Source organism: Cyclopterus lumpus, chromosome 6 (assembly GCF_009769545.1).
Source record: "Cyclopterus lumpus isolate fCycLum1 chromosome 6, fCycLum1.pri, whole genome shotgun sequence".
NCBI classification, from domain to species: domain Eukaryota; kingdom Metazoa; phylum Chordata; class Actinopteri; order Perciformes; family Cyclopteridae; genus Cyclopterus; species Cyclopterus lumpus.
The window spans coordinates 25,866,959-25,890,594 of NC_046971.1; the positions used below are offsets into that span (position 1 = coordinate 25,866,959).

General features: G+C 44.1%; 1 protein-coding gene across 3 annotated transcripts in view; it reads left to right on the forward strand.

Annotated features, from left to right (window-relative positions):
• The window catches only part of vps9d1 (VPS9 domain containing 1), a 38,898-nt gene that overhangs the window by 11,460 nt on the left and 3,802 nt on the right, over positions 1-23,636 (forward strand). Inside the window, exons 5-16 of one of the 3 annotated variants that reach the window (XR_004609599.1) lie at positions 504-615; positions 4,305-4,367; positions 4,777-4,829; positions 5,832-5,919; positions 6,187-6,272; positions 6,795-6,943; positions 7,389-7,745; positions 7,869-7,998; positions 13,828-14,033; positions 14,509-14,593; positions 17,052-17,563; positions 22,956-22,975. Coding sequence is in view for 2 of the 3 variants with exons in the window: in XM_034535366.1 (XP_034391257.1) it covers positions 504-615; positions 4,305-4,367; positions 4,777-4,829; positions 5,832-5,919; positions 6,187-6,272; positions 6,795-6,943; positions 7,389-7,745; positions 7,869-7,998; positions 13,828-14,033; positions 14,509-14,593; positions 17,459-17,563; positions 22,956-23,067 (1,546 nt within the window). In the remaining variant the exon portion in view is untranslated. Of the gene's footprint in view, positions 1-503; positions 616-4,304; positions 4,368-4,776; positions 4,830-5,831; positions 5,920-6,186; positions 6,273-6,794; positions 6,944-7,388; positions 7,746-7,868; positions 7,999-13,827; positions 14,034-14,508; positions 14,594-17,051; positions 17,564-22,955; positions 23,073-23,636 lie in introns of those variants that run through there. The other 2 variants (XM_034535366.1, XM_034535367.1) reach the window with 2 other exon arrangements.

Here is a 23,636-nt window from a genome sequence, read left to right on the forward strand (position 1 = left end):
GGGCGCTTGTTTTTTGTTTTGTTTTTTTTATCAAGGAGGGCAAATATTACACCATTGATTGACAGAAACGCTCTGAAAGTGATCAACGCAGCAGGGATAGGAGAGGCTTTATGTTTCCACTGAGAGCATAGTGTTTTGAAATGACCAACCTGGTCACAGCTCCTACATTCGCTTCTCTACACTTTAGACCTGTGGCGCTTTCCAAGGCTCGCGCTCACTGTCATCTTTGCACTCAATTATTTTTGTGCCTAAAGTAGTGGTGACAAAGAAAATATACTCAGAAACATCAAGTATAACTTGCAGAATCGTGTCGTTGTTGTTGTTGTTGCTATAAGAATGTCGTCCATGTTGATTTGAGATATCAGTGAAATGAGATTGTTTTATTTGCTTGTGATACACCCCATTAACTAACACTTTGCTTGTTTGCATTGTGTGTGTGTGTGTGTGTGTGTGTCTGCATGTATGTGTGTGTGTTTGTGCGTGTGTGTGTGTGTGTGCTGCAGGGAGCTGACGCCCATTGAAGAAGCATCACGTTTGAATCAGAAGTTGAAAGCCAATTATGAAGCTCGTCTGGCGAGGCTCCCACCTGGTCGGGCCTACCAAAAGACGTCTTTGGTATGTGTGTGTGTGTGTGTGTGTGTGTGTATATTTGTGTTGTTTTCTTCAGACAAATTTTAATACAAAAATACTTGTTCGACTATGTGAAAAATACGAAATGCTATGAAAAGATTTGAAGTTTAAAAGCATGAGAATTTGCCCATTTGCTACCGAGTCAAAATTAGACTAAACAGGAAATTAGAGTTAACTTTATTTGACCCCTAATTAATCGCAGACAGTTACTGATTATAACAAATAGCTGATATAAGTCTCGGAAACATTACTAATCATGTACCCCATTCTGCTAAAATGGCAACGCACAAAAAAACCCGATAAGCAAAGGGCTTATTGTTTTTCTTTCCCCTAATTCCGGATCGGGATGTGGTTTCTTCCTGGGATCATCTCACAGCAGGGCGAAATGAACTTACTTATATATACACAGTATCCTCTAAACTCATCATTCAACATTATTCTACCAACACACATACGCATGCACACATACACACACGCACACGCACACTCAGCTGAATGTGTCTCTGAGGTGTTGCTAATAGCAGCAGGTCATTCCAGGGCTCAACACTAACTTTTAAAACTAGTTTCCACACTGGCAACCAGGAATCAGGGTTTGGTTGCCGAAACTAAAATATATGTATAATATTGTTGCCATTTTAGTTCCCTTATATTTTGAGTAATTAACATATTATGCAGTCATAGATCGGCTTTCTAATTATGTCCGAATTGGCAAATTCATTCGTCAAACTTAAACAACTTCATTTGATTCACCATTGCCTCTAAGATATATTTGTCATTTTTCTTATGCGTTAAAAAGTGGTTGCCACTCAAAAATTGCCAATTGAAAGCGTTACTGTCAAGCCCGGCGTACATGCATCTCCTCTTCAGTGTGTAGTGCCACACACTGTAATTACTTTAGACTTTGAACCAGGCTGACAACAGTATTGTGTCCAAGAACATACACATGTGGTCAAAGTGCATTGTTCACAATGGACACATCATTTATGTGTTGGAGATACAAATTTGGTACATGCTATTCTTTTTGTCCATTAAATACTTCAGATTTGAAGTTGCTATGGATAAAGATACAAGTGATTGTTTGATGTATGTTCATTACTCACTTCCTGTAATAGTATCAGTGAAAACAGTACCTGTGACCCAATTTAGTGCCTGCATCCCTCTGAGACTGCATTTTATGACCGAGTACAGTACATCACAAAGAGCCGACGAGGTCCATCCCATTTCAGAGGTTCCATCAAGGGCAGCCTTCTTTAACCTAGATTTAGATGTCATAACAAGACGTATCCCGTGTGGCTCTCAGTATCCCACAATCCATCACATGTGTTCAGGCAGCAAACATCATGTGACTAAGTACAAGGTATTTTGTCTTCTGGGTGTCATCAGCCACTATTTCAACACTGTTGACGTTCCAGATAAATGGATGTTGTAACACTGGAGCATCGATATTCACCATTTTGTCATCTGCCTAAAGGCAACTGTTAGTTTTCTCTATTGATGGAGCTCAACAACTATTGGATGGATTACCATTATGTTTTTGACACATGTTGGTGGTTGCCGGAGGATGAAAACCATCGACTGTGGTGACACTTCAGTCTTCCTGTGCGCCCATCAGCTGGTCAAAGTTTTCACTTATCCCGTAAGATATCTTAACATTGTCCCGATGGATTGGAACAGCAATTTCCACTGACATTCATGGTCCCCAAAGGATGTATCCTAATAACATAAGTGATTCCCTTCAGCTTTCCTTCAGCGCCACCATAAGGTTGACATTTGTAGTTTGAGAGAAAATCTCAACAATTATTGGATGGATTACATTTTTTTAGACATTCATGGTCGCTGGAGGAAAAAAACTCATTGACTTTGGTGATACCCCTGAGTTCTCACTTATCAAGTAAAATATCTTATCATTGTCCCAATGGCTACACAAAACATTTCCCACTGTCACTCGTGGTCCCAAAGGATGTATCCTAATACATGTGGTGATTCCCCTCAGCGTTCCTTTAGCTCCACCATGAGAGAACACAAGAATACAATTTCATTTTGTGAATTGTATTCTTGTGAATACACCATTAGTTGTGTTCCCTCAAGGCTTTAACCAAGTAAGAGAGGGGACAGATAGAAGAACCCCAAGGCTTTACCTCCCGCCCTCTTGTTTAAATCCTAATAATTACATTTTATATAAGTATAGTGTATATAGAACCTGCTGCCACCGCGACCCGACCCCGGATAAGCGGGTGATAATGGATGGATGGATGGATAAGTATAGTGTCTATAGTGATGCATTTGTCTCTCTGCACCGCTGTCCTTCTGTAGACATGGACTGACTGTCAAATGTCATCCCTTAAATTTGATGAACACAAGTTAAACCATGCCTTTGTATACCAGTGTGTGACGAGTCAATTAGAAAATAACTAAGCGACATCGTGGGTACTTTTATTTTGTATTTCGTGGTGCTACATCCGGTGTGTCTGCTAGCTCGACGCGCGTTGTTGACGGTGCGTGCTACCTGAGTGAAGGGGGAGTGGGCTGTGGCGAGACCCTGGTCTCATGAGCTTATTTAAGGCCATCACGTCGTCGCTCTACAGCAGAACCGCCTCTCGTGTTCACCGTTTCGGGGAGAACGAGCGCCAGTCAGAGAAAAACAAAGATGGTAAGCGCGAGACATGTCGTCTAATTTGTAACGGTGGCTGTTTTCTTAGCTAACACTAACGGTAATTGCAATGGCAGAGATCAAGTCGGAGGTTTTAAACGTCTTGTTAACTTGTCATTCAGATACGGAACATGTTTCGGCGTCAAGTGGAGCTCCATGCTTCCTGGAGGAAACTGAAAACGTTTGTAAAGGTAAAGGCACACGAGCTAAGGTGGCTAGGAACGCACGCGGGGGGCGGCACGCCGGACCTTCAAGTGTTCTTTAAAGAGCGCGCACAACGTCGACGTCGCGAGCCGTTGGAGATGTAGTGCGTGGTATTTCTTGCACGTGGACATGTCAGCCACGAGCGAAGGATTCCCGTGACGCCTATTCAGGTGTTCGGTTTGTCTGGCTCCATGTCACCTGCGAACAAGACTCACGTGCGTGTGAGGCAGCGTCCAATGCATTTAGCTATACGTGGGTTTTTAGAGATTTTAATTTACCATGCCATTATTTATAATACTAAATCAAAATACTGAGTTTCATTATTTTGAGATAACTTCTCATTATTTTTGACATACTAAATCAATATATTGGGACAGGTTGTCATTGTTTTTAGATGCTATGTAATTAATTTAAGACGTTAACTAACTCTTTTTTAATGAATCTTTTTAAAGACTGCCGTGATCAGTGTCGGCACAAACTACTGCAGCAGCTATCACTTCAGACCGTGCAGTCTTGCTGTCATGGTTGATGCTATAATGTAGGCTGTTGGTGTATGTGTTGTCCCTCCATGGTGCTGTGCATGTTGTAACATGCTGGTTGTTTTTTAGTGATTTTAAGTTAAAGCATAACTTGCAAAGAAATGGGTTGGGCCGTGACATTGTGACTTGCCGTTTCCCCTGATAATGGTTAGAAATGTATCATTGGCTCATTTCTTAATAATTCACATATTTATTAACTTTACATACTGTTTTTTTTGGGGGGGGGGGGAGTTTTTAATTGCATTTATGTAAAGTAATTTCCTCACCTCTTACAAATGCAGACGCTGTCTCTCCAGCGGCAGATGATGGAAAACCTCATCATCGCCAAAGCCAGGCAGGATGCTGTATCCTTCCATGTCTCTCTGTGTTGCTCGGCAGATGACGGCTGGCTTTACTAATCTCTAAGTTCAGCTTTAAGGCAATGTGTGATGCTTTATTCTCAGAGCTTATTTCACATTGATTTGTCCCAACTGATAACATTGTCCCAGCTCTATAACCCCGTTAAGTCAGAGGGGATGGCATGCTGCAGTGACGGGCTTAAAGCAAACAGGTGTGAACAGCTTGCAATAAGAATTTCAACTGATTGTATTTGGCTGTGGAATATTGATATTTATAGAATGGAAACCTATTGTAACTTTTAAAAGTTATAATGATGGGATAACTGGTTTAAACTCAAAGACGCGACCACTTATCGCTGATCCGTGTAAGGACTGCCATGCTTGGAGGTTTTCTTAACGTCTGCCGTGACATTAGCTCCAGCGGAAGATGGAGGAGAGAAGACTGAGGCTACAGGAGGAGGCCAACAGGTACAGACAAACCCACTGAATTAGGTTGTTCTGTCTTTAGCTTCTGCTTTTATCCTTTAAGCTCCTAAAAATAAGATGTATTTACATTTACATTGACTGTGATGTGGGCTTAATTGACACGTATCATTTTACAAATATTATAGTCAGTCTATCACAATTATCATGTTCTTTGTTTTCAAGTTTTCCTTAAAGCCCGCCTCGAGTTGGTTCCCTCCAGCATCTCCTAAACGTTGACATTTTAAATTGATGTGCTTAGTAGAGCCTGTGGCATTATCTAATCGTAATGCTATTTGAGGGCCAAGCGCTCAATAAATTCCCGGAGAGAGTGTAGTCCTTTTGGAAATTTAGAGTAACGGTGGCCAAACTGTTGGCTGTTGGCCACATAAATAACAATATAAGAAGTCATGTGCCAAACATATAGTTTTCATTCACTGCAAGAAAAGCATTGCTTCTCAATCAGAAAACCACATGTGCCATAAAAAATGAATTTTCTATCAAAATGGGCAGAGCGATTTAAAGAAATTTGTCATTATGTTTGACTGATATTGCAATCGCAATCATTAAAGAGCCCTGGAATTTTGTATCATCATTTATTTGAAAAACATAATAATGATTGCCGAATACCTACATTGGTTCATGTTCATGGCCTAAGGGACATCTTAACAGATTATGAGATGAATCTGTATGATAGAGACACCTGAGTCAAATATTAAGATGCGAGTAACAAACAGAGTGCCCGAAATGTTTCAATATTAAGATATCAATGTTAAGACTGAGAACATTTCACTAAATTAGTCGCCATCATGTAGACTACTTTATAAGCAACCTGATAATTGTGCCTATGGTAATTTGGTACATTTTAAATGAATATCTTTCTACACTAAATTTAATGCACAGAGAAGGTTTCATACTGTGGATCCTCACTGACTGCTCGCTAGTATTCATACACTTATGAAGGCGATTGAACTGCATGTAAATCTGTTCCTGTGTTTGTTGCTACAGGAGATTTGCAGCATCTGGGGCGATGACAGCAGAGGAGCAAGAGCAGCGCATTCTCTACACCAATGTGCTGGAATATGAGCAAGACCATGTAAATTCATAACCATGCTCGTGTTGAGACTAATGAAAAGAAGCTCTTACACTGCAGCGAGCGCAAAGGGATGCCTTTTGAGAATACTGGAGTGTTCAATATGTGATTATATGAAAAGCTGAAGGGTTATGTGCGTCTTGTAAATGGTCACCTTGCACAAACAAAGAAAATTGGCATTGATTAATCAGTTATATTCAAATGCATCAACTAATCAGCATTTATGACTTTTTTATATAGTTGCCAATCCTTTTTTTTGGTCTCTTTTAGGATTGGCCCAAACTGTGGAAAGCCAATATGAGGAAGAATCCTGACGATGACACCTTGGTCTCAGGTCTAGTCTCCTACCTGCTCAGGTAACCAACTGAAACATGAGAATTTCAAATATAGTTTAACCCTCTGAGCCACAAACAGTTTCAGGGTGATTCTTTTGTTTGCTTCGGTCACATTTTACTTCCTGTGGCCTCGTTTCTTTCTGCAATAAACAAGTCCTGCACTTTTTTAAAAACTCAATAATTTTTTGTTAAAAACTCAATAATTTTAGTCATATATTTACATTACAAAAATCTTTATATTCAACCATTTTCCAAGTGTTACTAATATTGGGGAAAAACTAAATTGAGGCGCCAAGTGCTATATATATTGTACTATTTTCATTTCGTGTTACGTTATTTTGTATTGTGTTGTGTTCCAAAGGTCGGTTGTCAACATGTTGGTTCAGAAGTGTTTGTTTTCCTTTTGCTGTTGTCAGTGGTTGCTGCAGTTGGTTTGACGCAAGATTGTTACACACTTCAATCAAATGGTTATATCACGTGTGTTTGTTCCAGCCCTCCTCAGGCCACATCGAGGGTGCACTAACGTTTGTCCTGTGTCCTCAGCCGGTCGGACCACCCAGTGGTGAAGCTGTTGAGGAAACACCAGTACCGGGTCTACAACAGGCTCTACCCCATCATCAGTAAAGGCCTCCCCCACAGTCCTGCACTGCCGCTGAGGCATTCTTGCAGCACCCACAATCTGCTTCATCCAGGTAGGAGCCGGAGCCAGGAGTGTTTTTAGTGAGGTGGGTTGAAATGGGTTCACATTTCTCTTGTGGACTTTCTCCACTTCTGTCTGGTTTTGTTTTGTTGTCGCTAGTTCGGTCCTCAATTGAACATAAGGAAACTAAAATAGTCTCGGTAAAAGTCTGAAATGTAGATTTACCGTGGTTTCGTCAGGGTTCCTGTGCGTCCTGGAAAACACTTGACCAACTTCCCAGTCATTGAAAACAAAAGGAAAACGAGAGAAAAGGTCAACCGTTCTGAAAAATAATCTCCTATTTTCCTTTTTAGCTAAGCATAAATTACTAGTCTACATGTAGAACTACCCAAAACAGACCACATGGCCATTTGAAAAAGCTGAGTTATATTCAGGATCACGCTGACGTTTAAGTGGTTCAATGGTTTTCTTATGTGAAAATGCCATTGACCACACAGAGACCCAGACGAGGCCGACCAGGGGCAGCAGCGTCGGTGGCCACAGCTTCACCATGGGCTTGTCGCCCTCCCCCTCGCGCTCTCACGACCTGCACGCCGCCTCTGACGACGAGGAAGGGGAGCACGAGCAGGCGAATGTGGATCGGGAGAACTCGTTCGAGGATCTGGAGCACTTCCTGACCCAGTTGGACTGGGCCCCGCTCCACGGCAGCACGGATGACCCCGGCTTTGATTCAGAGCTGACCTTCGACCCCTCCATGCAGCCCGAGCAGGACGAGGACAACGTGCAGGAGCTGGAGATTAGGGCGCTGACGGAACACCTGAAGGTCGTTGTCAAAGACATTCACATTGCAATTGGTGAGTGCGAGGATGGATAGTTAGTGTGAAGGAAGTGTCTTCCTGTGTGGATTTAGCAGCAATTTAATTTTACATTAACAGTCGCTGTAAAAATGGAGGTTGATAAATATTTCTTTGTTTCAGATCAGCTTCTTTCACTGTGTTTGCTGTCCTTTGAGTGTCTAAACACAGCCAGCTCTAAAGACCTGTGCCTCGCCAGCATAGAGGAGGCCTTCTTCACGCCGCTGTGGAGTGCCCTGGTGGCTCTTTTCAGGTACTGCAGCCTTCATCCACCTAATGCAGTGGTTCCCAAACTTTTTCTGTCAAGACCCCCTTTGATGATATAGGAATAACCCTCCGCTATTGTGTGAGCCTTTTTGCATTGGGCAACTCTGTAGGCTACTTTGTAGGAAGCGAGTTGTGCTTTAACGGGGACAGATGCAGCTTTTTCAAAGTGACTCTGCTGGGCATGACAGTTTTCCAATTGTTTTTGGAAAAACTCAAGGTGCTTGTTAATATGTTCAGGGTGGTGGGTTTTCAGGTGTCTTTTTAATTTAGTGGGCTTCATGCTCTCTGCCGCCAGTATTTTAAGACACAAAACACACTGGGGTCTCTCATCCTGACCGACAATAGTGCTTGTGAAGCCCAGAGACAGATATGCCTCGCTATATTTCCTTGCCTTTACCTTAGTTTGAGGCGTTGTTGAGGTGGTCGCGTCGCCTGTTGCGGCTGTAACAGAAGTTCCATCGGATTTGCGCTTTAGACCAGTCACAAATCTGTCCATCTTTGTACATACTTCCTTCTCTTATCTTTATCTTTCTCTGTCGCTCCGTATCTTTCTCGCTCTGTCGCTGTGTGTCTCTCTCTCGTTCGCGCTCCCTCTCTCTCTCCCTCGCTCTCTCGCTCTCGCTGGTTTTGCCACAGTCGGTCTGTGACATGAGCCGCTCTGGTGGCGTGGTTGGAACACAGTGCATGTCACGTCGGTTATTTTATATTGTTTTACCGGTGTATGTGTGCGTCTGTGTGTGTGGGTTGGTGATGAAGCCGCGACCCCCCTGTAGTACCACCGCGCCCCCCCTAGGGGTCGCGACCCCCACTTTGGGAACCACTGACCTAATGCATGTCTCTGTACTGTAAAGTGTAATGTTTCTTACTGCTTTTGCAAATCAAAATGATTATCATTATCTTCAGTTAGATGGACCTTGATTAGAGTATATAGACGGCTTTGAAAACCACGCCCGACGGGGGGGAAACAATCCGCGCCACGTGGTGCAACCGAGGGCTAAAACATTAACAAAAGGCATGTAGCTGTCTAAAAACATCAGTTCACCATGTCAATAGGATGATTTTAGCCTCCTATCTCTACCAGGGGTGACAAGTTAGCAAGCTAATGTTAAGGCACGTGTAAACCCAATACGGCATAGTTTTACGATGTATCCACATTCTACAGTAACACAAGTTGCACACTGTCAAATGCTTTATCTTAATTTACAACACAAGCACTGTTTATTAGCGGTTGAACATAATGAGAATTGCTATGCCAAAAGCTCCATGTTTGTTTACTTACAAAGATTTTGACTGCAACATATTTCACTTTATTTTTTTCCCCTGAAGCAATGAATAGCAGTTAGTGGTAGGTGACATTTAAAAATGGTAACATCTGAATGCCAGGTACCGGTTTGAGGTAACCCTAGTTAAAAGGCAACTACTTTTTTGGTGCAGATGCAAAATCAGAAAATCTATCTACAATTTGACATCATTAGTTATTTCACAATTCCGACCCCGGTAAACCCAGGGTATAGACCGACTGGTCGCATACCTGTTCCCCTCATTATAACTAGAGTTGCACGGTGTACCGATACTAAAAAGGTACCGCGGTACCTGTACATTCAAAACTACGGTTTTGCATATTTTCAGTATCGATACTTTATTATCAGAGCGCACTCACTGCTCCGCTCCTTTAATGCTGCCCAGCGCGTTGACTGCAAGGGGGCTGGGCTGCGCAGCACTCACACACTAACAGGCAGCGCTCCGCTGGGGAGACAACATGGGGTCAACAGGACGTCAACATGGCGTCAAGATGGCGTCAGGTGCCGGAGCTTTTACTGACCGTCATCGGCTTTTTGTAAAAAAAGATGCCAGAAGTGAAATCTGGAAGTACTTTGGCTGCATTGCAGACAGTGTTTCAAAGCCACTCAGACCAAGGAGCAACACGTCAAACATTAAAGCACCTTTCAGACAGACACCCCGAACTGTTCAAAGAGTTCAAAGAACGACAGGTAATCAAATGTGATTATAAACATGATGCACACCTTAAGCTCACCCACATACAGCCTAACACGAGTAGCCTTTGACGACCAGTCTATATGATCATGAGGTCACAATGCACACGTGTACTAAATGAAACACAATTGATGCAAAATAGCTACATGCTGGTGGATCTTCAGCTAAGTCATTTTTATTTTAGTCAAGGAAAAATAATTATTCCATGAATTAAGATAAAATATGAACTCTACAGTTGCTCATACTTATGAAAGGAACTATGTAGTCATCTGGTCAGATGACGACAAAAGGCCTACATAGCCGTGTATAATCAATGCTGTGATGACACCATGTAGTTCTCATTAATGTCTTGCTGTAGGCTAATACTAATATTAATACCATTTGTTAAGTGTTCAACAAGCTGGTAAAAAGGGAACCATACAGATGTTTTATTTATTACTATTATAGATCAATATACCAGTATCGTATTTGTGGTATCATATAGTATTTATGGTATCGTAAGTATCGGGTATCGTGATATTTATGGCAGGTATCGTATCGAAGTTATAATTTTGGTATCATGACCATCCTAATTATAACTCTATAATTGTCTTTTTACCACAGGTTTGAGTTATACAGGAATTTAGGTTTTTATTCATAAGGCAGACTTTTGAAATGTGTGCTGTAGAAGATAATCTACACCGTTGGTGTCTTTTAAAGGAAATACTAACTTTTGCCAGCTACAAGCAAATTAAGACATTACACAGCAAATAGTTGATGGCAGCAGCCAGTCGGCCCCACTTGGCATCAACTCTGTGCCGCCTTAAGCCCCACGGCGCTCAATTGGGCGCAGATTTACACATCATATATAGACTGTAAAACCTTACAATAAACATGAGCACATATTTCCACACAACTCAAACACCAACTGAAACATTATGAAAATATCATAATCATCATTTTGTCAGGGGTCAGCCCACTCAGCACGTTTTTGTAACTAGCAACCCGTAGCTCGGTGCTATCGCAAAAACAGCAAAGAGCAAGAGGATTTAACACACATTCTAAATATATTTTCAAAATCCTTCTGTACCAAAGCATCACAGAGATATGAGCCAAAGAACACAGCAACATGAATCGATTTAGTGCTTTACACTCACAAATGTTGCTTATCTTTGAAAAAAAAATTTTTTTTCTTCTTCTAATCCACAAAGACTGCTATATTTGGATGTATTGAACACCGTAAGTAATATACAAGTGAAATATATGGTTTGGTACATGAGAAAATTCAAATTGCCCAAATGCCCATTTCGCCTAATTAATCTGTACTAAAACCACTAACTTTGTTCTGCTTCACTTTTTCAAAGTCAAACTGTTCAGAGAGACTGGTCCCATATTGTTAAATACGTGTACATAACAATAATCAGAAATAAGCAAATGTCAGTTGCTGCTGGGAAAAAGGAAATTAATCATAAAATATATGGTATGCTTTGTAATTTGGCATTTAAAAAGTAGATAAACTGCTGTATGCTGCTTTGCTTGTGCAAGCCACTTCAATACAACGTAAGGGACCGCTCATTGAATGTTTATACATCGCTTGGCTTTCTTCCATTAATGAATTGGTTCAGTTGTATTTCATACAGCAACATTGGATCAGGATCTCTGGGTTGTGTTAAAAAAAGTAATTTAACAATATGTCAGCATTAAGAGGCTCATGGTTGACTTGAGATGGTCAGAGTACACATTAAGTATTGTTGAGCTTTATCATACTCCATCTAAAGAACATATTATGGTTTGGCATGACTTGTTGCCTAGATGTACAGTGTGGGTCATGACCAGCGTGTGGCAGTGCTACTCCAACGAGCCTCTTCCCAGCTTCTGTTGCTGTTTGATTCTCATTCCACTCAGTCTTTAAATGATCAGTTGGGATTTTATCGATACTTGTACTATTATCGATGCTGCTGATCTGTTCGGTTCCTTATCGATATATATTATTGTTTCTTTTTGATTTTGTGTGGAGAAGAAAAAAACAGTTAATTAAAAAAGCAACATTGCTTTAATGTAAACAAATGGTCGGCAACAGCAGAAGTGTTTAAATAACTATTGTTGACTTTAATATTTCAATGCCGACAAATGTACTTTTAAGAACATTCCTACAGGGAGCAGTATAGTTTGAGTTGAGATCCTTCGTCATCTCCCTACAGTAAAGCCATTATTGCATCGGTGTGTTATAACTTATAACAACATAGCTGCTCCCATCCATCCATCCATTATCAGCCTCTTATCCGGGGTCGGGTCGCGGTGGCAGCAGGTTCAGCAGGCCGACCCAGGCTTCCCTCTCACCCGCAGCACTTTCCAGCTCACTCTGGGGGATCCCGAGGCGTTCCAAGGCCAGCCGGGAGATATAATCCCTCCAGCGTGTCCTCGGTCTTCCCCGGGGCCTCCTACCTATCGTGGCGGCAACCCGAGAACCCGGTGGTGGACACCGGGGGTGAGGGAAGCTGTCAAACTGAAGAAGGAGGCCTTTCGGGCCTGGCTGGCCCAGGGGTCTCCTGAAGCAGCTGACGGGTACCGGCGGGCCAGAAGGACTGCAGCTGCGATGGTCGCGGAGGCTAAAACTCGGGCATGGGAGGAGTTCGGGGAGGCCATGGAGAAGGACTTTCGGTTGGCCTCAAGGAAGTTCTGGCAAACCATCCGACGGCTCAGGAAGGGAAAGCAGGGTCTACCCCAGGCTGTTCTCAGCAGGGGGGGGGGGGGGGGGGACGACATCGTCGGGCGGTGGAAAGAGCACTTTGTTTACATGTGCTTTGTAGACCTGGAGAAGGCTTTCGACCGGGTCCCTCTGGGGTTTTTGTGGGGGGTGCTGCGGGAGTATGGGGTGCCGGACCCGTTGGCACGGGCCATCCGGTCTCTGTACGCCTGCAGTAGGAGCTGTGTTCGTCTCCTCGGTAGTAAGTCAGACACGTTCCCGGTGGGTGTTGGCCTCCGCCAGGGCTGCCCTTTATCACCGGTCCTGTTCGTGACCTTCATGGACTGGATATCTAGGCGCAGCCAGGGGGCGGAGAGGATCCGGTTCGGGAGTCTCGGGATCGCCTCTCTGCTGTTTGCGGATGATGTGGTCCTGTTTGCCTCCTCGGACCGTGACCTCCAGCATTCACTGGGGCGTTTTTCAGCCGAGTGCGAAGCGGCAGGGATGAGAGTTAGCACCTCCAAATCTGAGGCCATGGTGCTCTGCCGGAAACCGGCGGATTGCTCCCTCCAGGTGGGGGCAAACTGCCTACCCCAAGCGAAGGAGTTCAAGTATCTCGGGGTCTTGTTCACGAGTGAGGGTAAGGTGGAGCGGGAGATCGACAGGCGGATCGGTGCGGCTGCAGCAGTAAAACAGGCGCTGTACCGGTCCGTCTTGGTGAAGAGGGAGCTGAGCCGGAAGGCAAAGCTCTCCATTTACTGGTCGGTCTACGTTCCAACCCTCACCTATGGTCACGAACTCTGGGTCGTGACCGAAAGAACGAGATCTTGGATACAAGCGGCCGAAATGAGCTTCCTCCGTAGGGTGGCCGGGCTCAGCCTTAGAGATAGGGTAAGGAGCTCGGACATCAGGGGGGAGCTTGGAGTCGAGTCGCTGCTCCTTCGTGTCGAAAGGAGTCAGCTGAGGTGGTTTGGGCATCTAGTCAGGATGCCTCCTGGACGCCTCCCATTAGAGGTTTTCCGGGCACGTCCAACTGGTAGGAGGCCCCGGGGATAGCTGCTCCCCTTATTAATAACTATGTATTAAAGAAAACACACTAACTGACTTATTAGCTGTTACCTAAATCCCTTTGAGACTCTGACACTTTTTTTTCAGGAAGGTCCACAGAGAAAGGGAGCAGGCCTTTGAGGCGAGTATGAAGCTGTATCAGGATGCCTCGCCAGCGGCTTTCGGCGTTCCCTTGAAACTGTTCCCCGGAGACCCCGGCGCACTGCAGGGTTCCTACCCCTACGAGTCTGCTGTTCAGGAGCTCAAGCTTCTCATCAAAGACTGCTGTCCGCAGAGGAAGTTGGAATGTATTGGTGAGTCAGATTTGTGTTGTTGCTCAGTGGACTGTGTTTACGCCTCTTTTGTGGAGTTTCAGTATGCACCCGTTTCTGCAGCTACAGCCGCTTGGAAGGTCATTGGGATCATGCAAGAACAGATTGGTTCTTGCATGAGTGATTTAGTGGCCATTCACCAACATTCTCTATTTTGAATATTCTCTCTGGTATGAACACGTTTTACGTGTTCCAGACCTGTTGTAGGAGTCCAATTGTTTATGTATTACATTGAAACAATTTTGCGACATTATTCAGTTTAACTCTGCAATTTTAATTATAGCACTATATTATAACATAACAATATTGATAAGAACATCTTTCATGATTTGACTCCCGTCGTACTCGTCAATCTCCTTGTTGTGGCCAAAAGTTTTTCATATTGGACCATTTCTGCATATTGTAGATACTGCCTGTGGTTTTATATTTCTTTTTTTCTCCTGATGTTTTGTTACAGTTCGGACATTGCGGCTTATCTGTGCCTGCGCTGAGGATTACAGGTGCCTTCATGATGTGGACTCCTCCCCAAAAACAGCCGCCATGTGAGTAAATCAGTAATAATAATCCATTTAATTTATATAGCGCTTTTTAAGATACTCAAAGACACTTTATATGTTACATTATACACCGTAGACACGGCTACAGGGAGCAACGCGGGGTTACGTGTTTTGCTCAAGGACACATGGACTAGGGCGGGGATTGAACTGCCAACCCCCTGATTGACAGACGGACCTGCTAACCACTGACCCACAGTGCCATCGCTTTGGGATTTTGGTTTGTTGTTTGGGCGCTAATATAAAATCACTTATAATCACAAAAACGTTAAGATAACACTCTTGGCATTAAAAGTGATGCAATACAACAGTTGGAGAACTTTGTACAGAACAGTGTAGGACTGTCGGGTTGCGTTATCCTTTTACTTGAATTCCTCCAATACCTCATTAAACTCCAAAATAAGAGCTGTCTCTCTGTTGACTGCTTATAGGGAGTTAAAGACCGTCCAGTGAAAGTACCCAAACATCACTTAAGGACTCTCTGCCTTGCTAACTGCCCTGTCAGGTCTCATCAGTGCTCAGTTAAGCCCGGCACAGCGGGGGTTGTCGTGGTCTATTGGCTGCCCCCCCCCCAAAGAGTGCATCTTCCAGGCCAAGTCTAAAAGTGGGTCGTCCTGTCTGGTTTTGAAACAGACCCGGGGCCCAATGTGGGGCTTTGGGAAGAGGAGTTTTGTTGAATTATGATGATGCAGAGTTCGAGTCGCACAAAGGCTCAGTGAGTTGGAGCACCCATTGTTGTGAACATGCAGTGCGTTGTGGACTAACATTTTTTTAATTGGTTTGTGGGGACAAAGTTTGACTAAAAACTTTTTTCCTCTGCATCCATACGTGTTTCAATGTAGATGATCTTGTTGTGGCTTGACGTTATCCCGTGAACCACATCCAGGAGGGAAAGCAGTGCTGCCCTTACAATTAACTTCATCAATACTTGGTTTTATTTCTCCACTGAGTTTGTGGACTGAAGATAAGTTTGCATCAATGTTGTTTATCAGAGACTTCTTTTGAACTTGCTAGTAAACAAACTAATAGTCATTGTTTGTTCTAAGGTGGATCCTAGTCCTAGACTAAGTTTTCACTGGGAGGGTGCGTGTGTGAACGGCCTCTGGGTTTCACTGCACTCTATACAAACACCCAGTATCAGGGATCAAATCCTGTTCCTCTGTTATCTGATATCTTGGCTACACGTTTGTCCTCGTCCCCCTTGCTTTCCTTTTTTTCTCCTGTTGTTGGGTCCACTAATGCTCTTTTGGTGAATGTCTAAAGCTATGTCTCCTGCTCCATATCTGTCTCCTTGTATTGGAATACGCGTGAAGTGATCGGCGACGGCAGAGCAGACGAGTTGACCAGGCACTGCGCTTTTCAAAGCATGGAAAAGCAAAGTAAAGCCAAAAAGTTGTGACATTGAAGGATTTATTTAGTTGTGTGTTTACTCTGGACATGGTAAAATGGTACAACTTGGCACGTTCCCCGAACTGCAAACAGAATCATGCTGTTTGTTAGTTAGAAACGCGGCCAAACCTTGCATGCGACGTGAGCGGATGATTTGTTTGTGTCTTCGTGGTGGACACCAAGCATGCAGTTGTGTCGGACAGCTCGTTCCCTTCAATCGTCTCCATAATGCTGCTCTTTTGTGTTCTCACCAAAGCAACATCTGTTTTTGACAACAGACTCTGGCACTACTTGCTCATCATTTCCCAATGTCATAATCTAGCCAGTGGCTGCTTGCAGCTCTGATTCATTCAAACTGTTTTCAGGGGGTATTATTAAGACCGTGTAATTCCCAGCCTCCGATGTACCAGTAAAATGTTTTTTTTTCTGTCCTGATTATGGCCAATGTTTGTCCCTCTAAATACAGGTTGCCTTTCTGTGCGTCACTGACTCCCAGAACATGTATTTTCATCAAGGCCCGACTCCCAGGCTGCAGTGTTCTCGGTCGGATCCCTGCTGGGATTTAGTGAATCTTGTATTTTCAATGCATATTTAGCTCTCCCCTTCCACTTTAGTTTCTCATTTACAGTCTCACACACAGATGCCCTTTATTGTCCTCGCTGGCCTCTTTTATTCAATCACCGGCATGATGTCAGGTCTTTGTCCTTGACCAACCGGGAGCTCATTTGTTCTCTTTTGTCCATATCCCTTTCTTTTCCCTCTGCCTTTCTGCTGCTAGACTGGTCACCACTTGCCCCTCTATATTCTGTTATTTAAGAACCCTTACCCCGCATTTCTGCTGTTTTTTGACATCCTCCACTAACTTAGAAAGGGTTGCAAACCCAAAATGAGTTCCAATCTTCTCACCGAGATCAGTTTTTATGTGGGAAGAGTGCACTTTACACTTGGAATGCGGTGACACCAGTTTTAAAAGCGAGAGGATCAATGTCTTGTGTTTACAGCGGTGAGCTCACAAAGTGTGTGTGCGTGTGTGTGTGTGTTTGTGTGTGTGGTCCAGCTTGCCGCTGTTACACAAGCCTGTGCACACCTTCCAGAACCCTGCAGGAGAAGAGTATCCAGTTGCACGCTTCCAGGGTCAGTCGAGGGGCCAGCTGACCCACAGTTAGCCCCTGCGTGTGAGTCCTGATAAACAAACGGTCACTGTCTGCACACAGAGAGAATGCTATCAGGCTGTCATCATCTCCAAGGCAGCAATTTGTCCTCCCGACAGATCTCGGGGAGAGGGAGTGCTTTATCATTTCCATCCTGAACACGCAGCCCATTAAGAGCTACGTTGTAGTTGGTTTCCATGCATTTCCCTGGGGAGCCCACGCCATCGTACTCTGTAAATGTCACTCTTATTTACTTCTGTTTTTCCTGCCTGACTCGATCTCACCGCCCGCTTCCTCCTTTTCGTCTCGGCAGAGGCGCGGATGACCTGTTGCCCATCCTGTCCTTCGTGGCTCTGCGGTGCCAGTGTCCTCAGCTGGTGTCCGAATGCGCCGCTCTGGAGGAGTTCATTCACGAAGGGTGAGTCATCATGATGGGAACAGATGGTGGCATGACCAACTCCATGCACAATACCCTTCGCCCATGTCGTAGAAGATGCTGTCAAATGGCCTTGTACTCAGTAACATAATACATTTTATTTGTAAAGTGCTTTAAAAGTTACTCGAAGCACTTAACATGGTAAAGACAAACAATAGAAGCAACAACAAAACAAGAACAATGACAATAGTAAGAGATAAACAAATTTAAAAATGTAAACTAGTATGACAGGCTAAATGCAGAATTAAATCCAATGTTTTGAAAAGTGCTGTTTTGAAAGTGGCAAGTGATGGAGGATGTCTGAGTTCCAGATGGAGGGGGCAGCTATGGAGAAGGCTCTGTCCCCCCAGGTCCAATGGTTGCACAGAGTAGGGGGGGTGAGGAGTAGGGTTGTCACGGTACCAAAATTAAAACTTTGATACGATACCTGCCATGAATATCACGATACCAGAATTCGATACGATACTGGTATATTTATCTATAATAGTAATAAATAAAACATCTGTATGGTTCCCTTTTTGGCAGCTTGTTCCTGCCCAGCTTTTTCAACACTTAACAAATGGTATTAATATTAGTATTAGCCTACAGCAAGACATTAATGAAAACTACATGGTGTCATCACAGCATTGATTATACACGGCTCTGTAGGCCTTTTGTCCGTATCTGACCAGATGACTACATAGTTCCTTCCATAAGTATGAGCAATTGTAGAGTTTATATTTTATCTTAATTCATGGAATAATTATTTCTCCTCAGGCTCCAGCAGCATGTAGACATTTTGCATCATTTAGTACACTTGTGCATTGTGACCTCATGATCATATAGACTGGTCGTCAAAGGCTACTCGTGTTAGGCTGTATGTGGGTGAGCTTAAGGTGTGCATCATGTTTATAATCACATTTGATTACCTGTCGTTCTTTGAACTCTTTGAAAAGTTCGGGGTGTCTGTCTGAAAGGTGCTTTAATGTTTGACGTGTTGCTCCTTGGTCTGAGTGGCTTTAACACGTTTTGTAGACGGGTCTCTGTGTGTCAGTGGGCTTCACTGTCTGTATGTCAGTGGGCTTTCCTTCACTGTCTGTGTCAGTGGGCTTCACTGTATGTGTGTGAGTGGGCTTCACTGTCTGTATGTCTGGGCTTTCCTTCACTGTCTGTGTCAGTGGGCTTCACTGTATGTGTGTCAGTGGGCTTCACTGTCTGTATGTCTGGGCTTTCCTTCACTGTCTGTGTCAGTGGGCTTCACTGTATGTGTGTCAGTGGGCTTCACTGTCTGTATGTCAGTGGGCTTTCCTTCACTGTCTGTGTCAGTGGGCTTCACTGTATGTGTGTGAGTGGGCTTCACTGTCTGTATGTCTGGGCTTTCCTTCACTGTCTGTGTCAGTGGGCTTCACTGTATGTGTGTCAGTGGGCTTCACTGTCTGTATGTCAGTGGGCTTTCCTTCACTGTCTGTGTCAGTGGGCTTCACTGTATGTGTGTCAGTGGGCTTCACTGTCTGTACGTCAGTGGGCTTTCCTTCACTGTCTGTATGTCAGTGGGCTTTCCCTCACTGTCTGTGTCAGTGGGCTTTCCTTCACTGTCTGTGTCAGTGGGCTTCACTGTATGTGTGTCAGTGGGCTTTCCTTCACTGTCTGTGTCAGTGGGCTTCACTGTCTGTGCGTCAGTGGGCTTTCCCTCACTGTCTGTGCGTCAGTGGGCTTTCCCTCACTGTCTGTGCGTCAGTGGGCTTTCCCTCACTGTCTGTACGTCAGTGGGCTTTCCTTCACTGTCTGTGTCAGTGGGCTTTCCTTCGCCGTCTGTCAGTGGGCTTTCCTTCGCCGTCTGTGTCAGTGGGCTTTCCTTCACTGTCTGTATGTCAGTGGGCCTTCCTTCACTGTCTGTATGTCAGTGGGCTTTCCTTCGCCGTCTGTGTGTCAGTGGGCTTTCCTTCGCCGTCTGTGTCAGTGAGCCTTCCTTCACTGTCTGTGTCAGTGGGCTTCACTGTATGTGTCAGTGGGCTTCACTGTCTGTGTCAGTGGGCTTTCCCTCACTGTCTGTACGTCAGTGGGCCTTCCTTCACTGTCTGTATGTCAGTGGGCCTTCCTTCACTGTCTGTACGTTGTGATGGGATTTGTTGAGAGGTAAGACTTGAACCAGGCGAGGGCATCAGAGGAGGATGGAGTGGTCGATGGAGGTTAGTTGTTGTGGGCTGTTGGGATCCAGGCCAGGTTTGAGGATCGGTTGTGTGTAGTTGGTCTCAATTCTGTTTTTGTAGAAAGATGGGAAGGAGTAGCATTTCTCAGTGGTGAGTGTGAGCAATTGTCCAGAGGTTTGAGAAGTTTATTTATTGTGGAGAAGAGGACCTTTGGGGTTGGTGGAACCAGAGTGGATGATGCATGAGTAGTAGGTGGAGCGTGTTGAGAGCCAGCTTGTATTGGTGTGTACTGTGAGTCTGGTTTTGAGTGTGGGTGAAAGAGACGGTTCTGGTTGTGAGAGGGCAAGCTGATCAAGGCAGGAGGAGGACAGCGTGTTATTGGAGAGGTAGACCAGGTCTGTGGGGGAGGGGCTAAACGAGGACTGGAGGGTGGAGGCTTCTGCAGCGAGACAGGCTGACGGGGATGATGGTATCAAAGTCGTAGTGGCAGAACAATATGGTTAGGAAACGCAATCATTACATTCTGCCAAGTAAACATACAAGACAATTGGTACAGCCTTATACATTTTCATGTAGGTCAATTTAATTAATTTCTGTGTTTCACGTTAAAATCGGGTAACTCCTAATTTGCTAAAGAATTCAAGTCCTTGAATGGTGACATCATCTTGCTCTCTCACTCTAAATACACTACCTGCCTAGCACCAAACGGGACCCTTTAATGGAGCACTTATACCGTGGGAAACAAGCTTAACATAATGACAAAATCATCAGTGGAATTGGATCAAAAATAATGCTTCAGAATTTAAAAAAGCCTTCTATACTCAACCAGTATCTTTACATTACAGTTTGCTCACGAGAGCACTTGAGCAGATTGTTTTCGAGGATCTCCCTCAGTGCAGATTTTTTAAAAGTGTTAAATATTTGATAATATATCTGGATCTTCGGTCAGACTCTAGTATTCATATACAATATGTTTTTTCGGCATAAGCCACAACGGCCACTGAATACATGCTAGCAAATGCCAAGATAAGCTGTGGAGTTGGCCAGCTGGGGAGGCCCGGTGGTCTTCGGTCGGGGGACTCATCATGCCGAGTGTCGTTGCATGTGAGTTCAGGCCACACCCAAAGAGGTCTACTCACGACATAAAAACAGTAGGCTGTAAAAAACCATCTGGTTAGATTGGCAGTAGCCAAAGGAATGTCAGGACATTTGGGATTTGGTCTTTTCTCCCCCAAAAAAATACAAATGAAGTACTGCTTGATGTTTATGTAGTTGATGTGCAGGGTGGTGGAGGAGCCAGCCACAAGGCTATGAGAGGGTGATATCAGCTGTCAGGAGAGACGCATGATCAGTGGAACTGACTTGTTTCCTGGTCTGGACACTTTTCTCATAAAAGTCCACATAAAAATGATCGCATAATGTTTTTAGTTGATTTAATGGTGGTAAACTACTATTGAGAGAAATAACAGATCAAGAAAAGACAAATCTTTTTATAAATGAAGGAAGTTGATTTTGTTTTCTGTTGTTCAGACCTATAATGAACATATAAATTAGATTGTTTTTCTGATTCACCATCAGTTTAAAATATAACTTGATTTTAATCTGTGTGTCTTTACTCTGGTATGAAACTGCAGCGATCAGTCCGATCATCTGCATCGTCCAATCAAATGACTGATGAACATCGAGGGGGCGGGTTGAGCGTTAACACTTCCTGGAAGCCTGCTCTCGTGCCTCCTCGATCCTCAGAGCAGAAAATGGGCGTCAACATGGCGGCGCAGAACAACTTCCGGTTCAAGCGAGGAAACGACAATGAAGAGACTTGGGCTGTACCCTTGGAAAGGGTTGAGTCAGCGAGTTTATCTCAAGCACAATAATAACCATAATGTCATGACTACAGTTCACACATTAATCAAAGTATAAAGCCTTTTAAAGTTACATTAAGCAATGACCAAACATTACTTAATTTGACATACTAAACAAATGGAGCCTGGTGAAGTCTCATTGGGTGTGCGTTTCCGTTTACTTTTTTTTAAATTTGTTGTCCTTATTTGAGTACAAAGTGAAATTAAAATAAAAGCATCTTTTGCTTCCCAATGTCCCCAATGCCATGCTTGGTCAACGAAACTTGTGCCAGGATGGAATTTACTGTAGATGCCGTTAACACAGGGGACGGCTGTAGCTCATGGGGAGAGAGGTCGTCTGGTAACCACGAGGTACCCGGTTCCATCCCCGCTCTCCCCAGAGTTCATGTTGAAGTGTCCTTGAGCAAGACACTGAACCCCCAGTTGCTCCCCGGGTGCTTCACTGCAGCCCTCTGCTCCTTAATAACTAAGAATGGGTACAATGCAGAGAAGGATTTCCCCATTGGGAACAATAAAGTGTACATTTCTTTCTTCTTAATGTGTTGTTGAGCCCCTCAGTACAACAAGCCAATGTTTACATTGACTCGTGGTTTTGATTTAGCTTGTCTTTACATGTACTTGTTTAGGTCACATTCTAGCCATCTAATTATTGTCAAGAGTTGGATGATTAGTAACTCTTCAACAGAAACTACATTTGAGGCGGGTGTCCAGGTCTAGTATTTGTCAGTGTAATTTTAGTAACATTTAACATGCACAGTTTTTGTGTGTGGGGCGGCAGGCATACTTTACATTTTTGAAGATTTTTTTTTAGTCATGTTGTCCTTGGTGGAAGAAAGGTTACCAACGCATGCTTTTTAGGATGAGCGTCTCCTTATCACCTTTCCTTCCTCCAGCTCTCACTCCTTGTGTCGCTGTACAGTCGCTCTCATTAGTCAAAGGTCAGTTGACTTGCTCTCCAGCCCCCTTCTGTCTCTTCTCCGCCGGTTCCCTGAACAAATCTCCTTAATCACTCGTTCTTCACACACACATATATCTGTATGTGCCCCTCCATCCATCATGCTGCCCGACCTTCTAATACACGTGTACCGGCTCTAAAGGTAGAGGAGGGGGGCACATCTCTTTTTAATGTGTTTGGTCCTTTTACTTCTGTGGGAAAATGTTGTTCATGGAAATGAATAACTTGTATATCTTTTCTGTTCTTGGCCGTTTGCAGTCGGGCCTCATTTTGTTTAGTTCTGTTCACATGAAATCGTTTGTTTCACTTTTGATTGTTTTCTTTGACCTCAAAAAGCTCAAATGAAAGGAAAGCTCACAACCGTGTGTCTAACTCTAGCTTCCAGGTGCCTTGGTATCAGCTGATATATATTCGCTTCTCTTTTTCAGCTATTTGATCGGAGAGGAAGGCTACTGTCTGACCTCCCTGCAGAGTGCCTTGGCCTATATCGAGTCACTGCACACGGGAGGAGCTCCTCATCCTGCAGACAACCCCTTTTGAAAACGGTAAACGCTTGGTTGGCTTTGTGTGTCGCGTTAAATCAAAGCAGATGTACTGGGCTTCTCGGGGTAACAAGTTCTGGTATGAGGATGGACAGAAAGCTTAAATACCATGTTTTTGTCTGATGAAAACCTGCATTTAAAAGATATTCGGAAAATATTGGTTTACCAGCCAGTGTGCATAAAGCCGCCGAGCGGGTCGCCTGGCGCCCACGGGATGTTTCCACACTGCTTCTCGGTGGGATGAGCCGTGATGACACTGCACGTTTATGAAATGTGACCTCGTCAACTGGCGTTCCTCAAAACTCTGACGCAATGAATCCCCAACAGCCACATATTTAACCTGCACGTCGCTGGAACTCACTGCCGGGCGGCCAGATCGAGAAGTGGAAGGATTTCACACTGGGGGAACAGATTTAGTTTGAATCTCCGAATATGTCTTGTCTCTATCGAAAAATAGAATTTGCCCGAATCATATCTAATAAACTTGTACACGGTTGCTTTGAGCCGGAGCTTCAGAATACCCATAAGAACTCCAGGGTTATAAACGCACCCTAATTGATATCCATT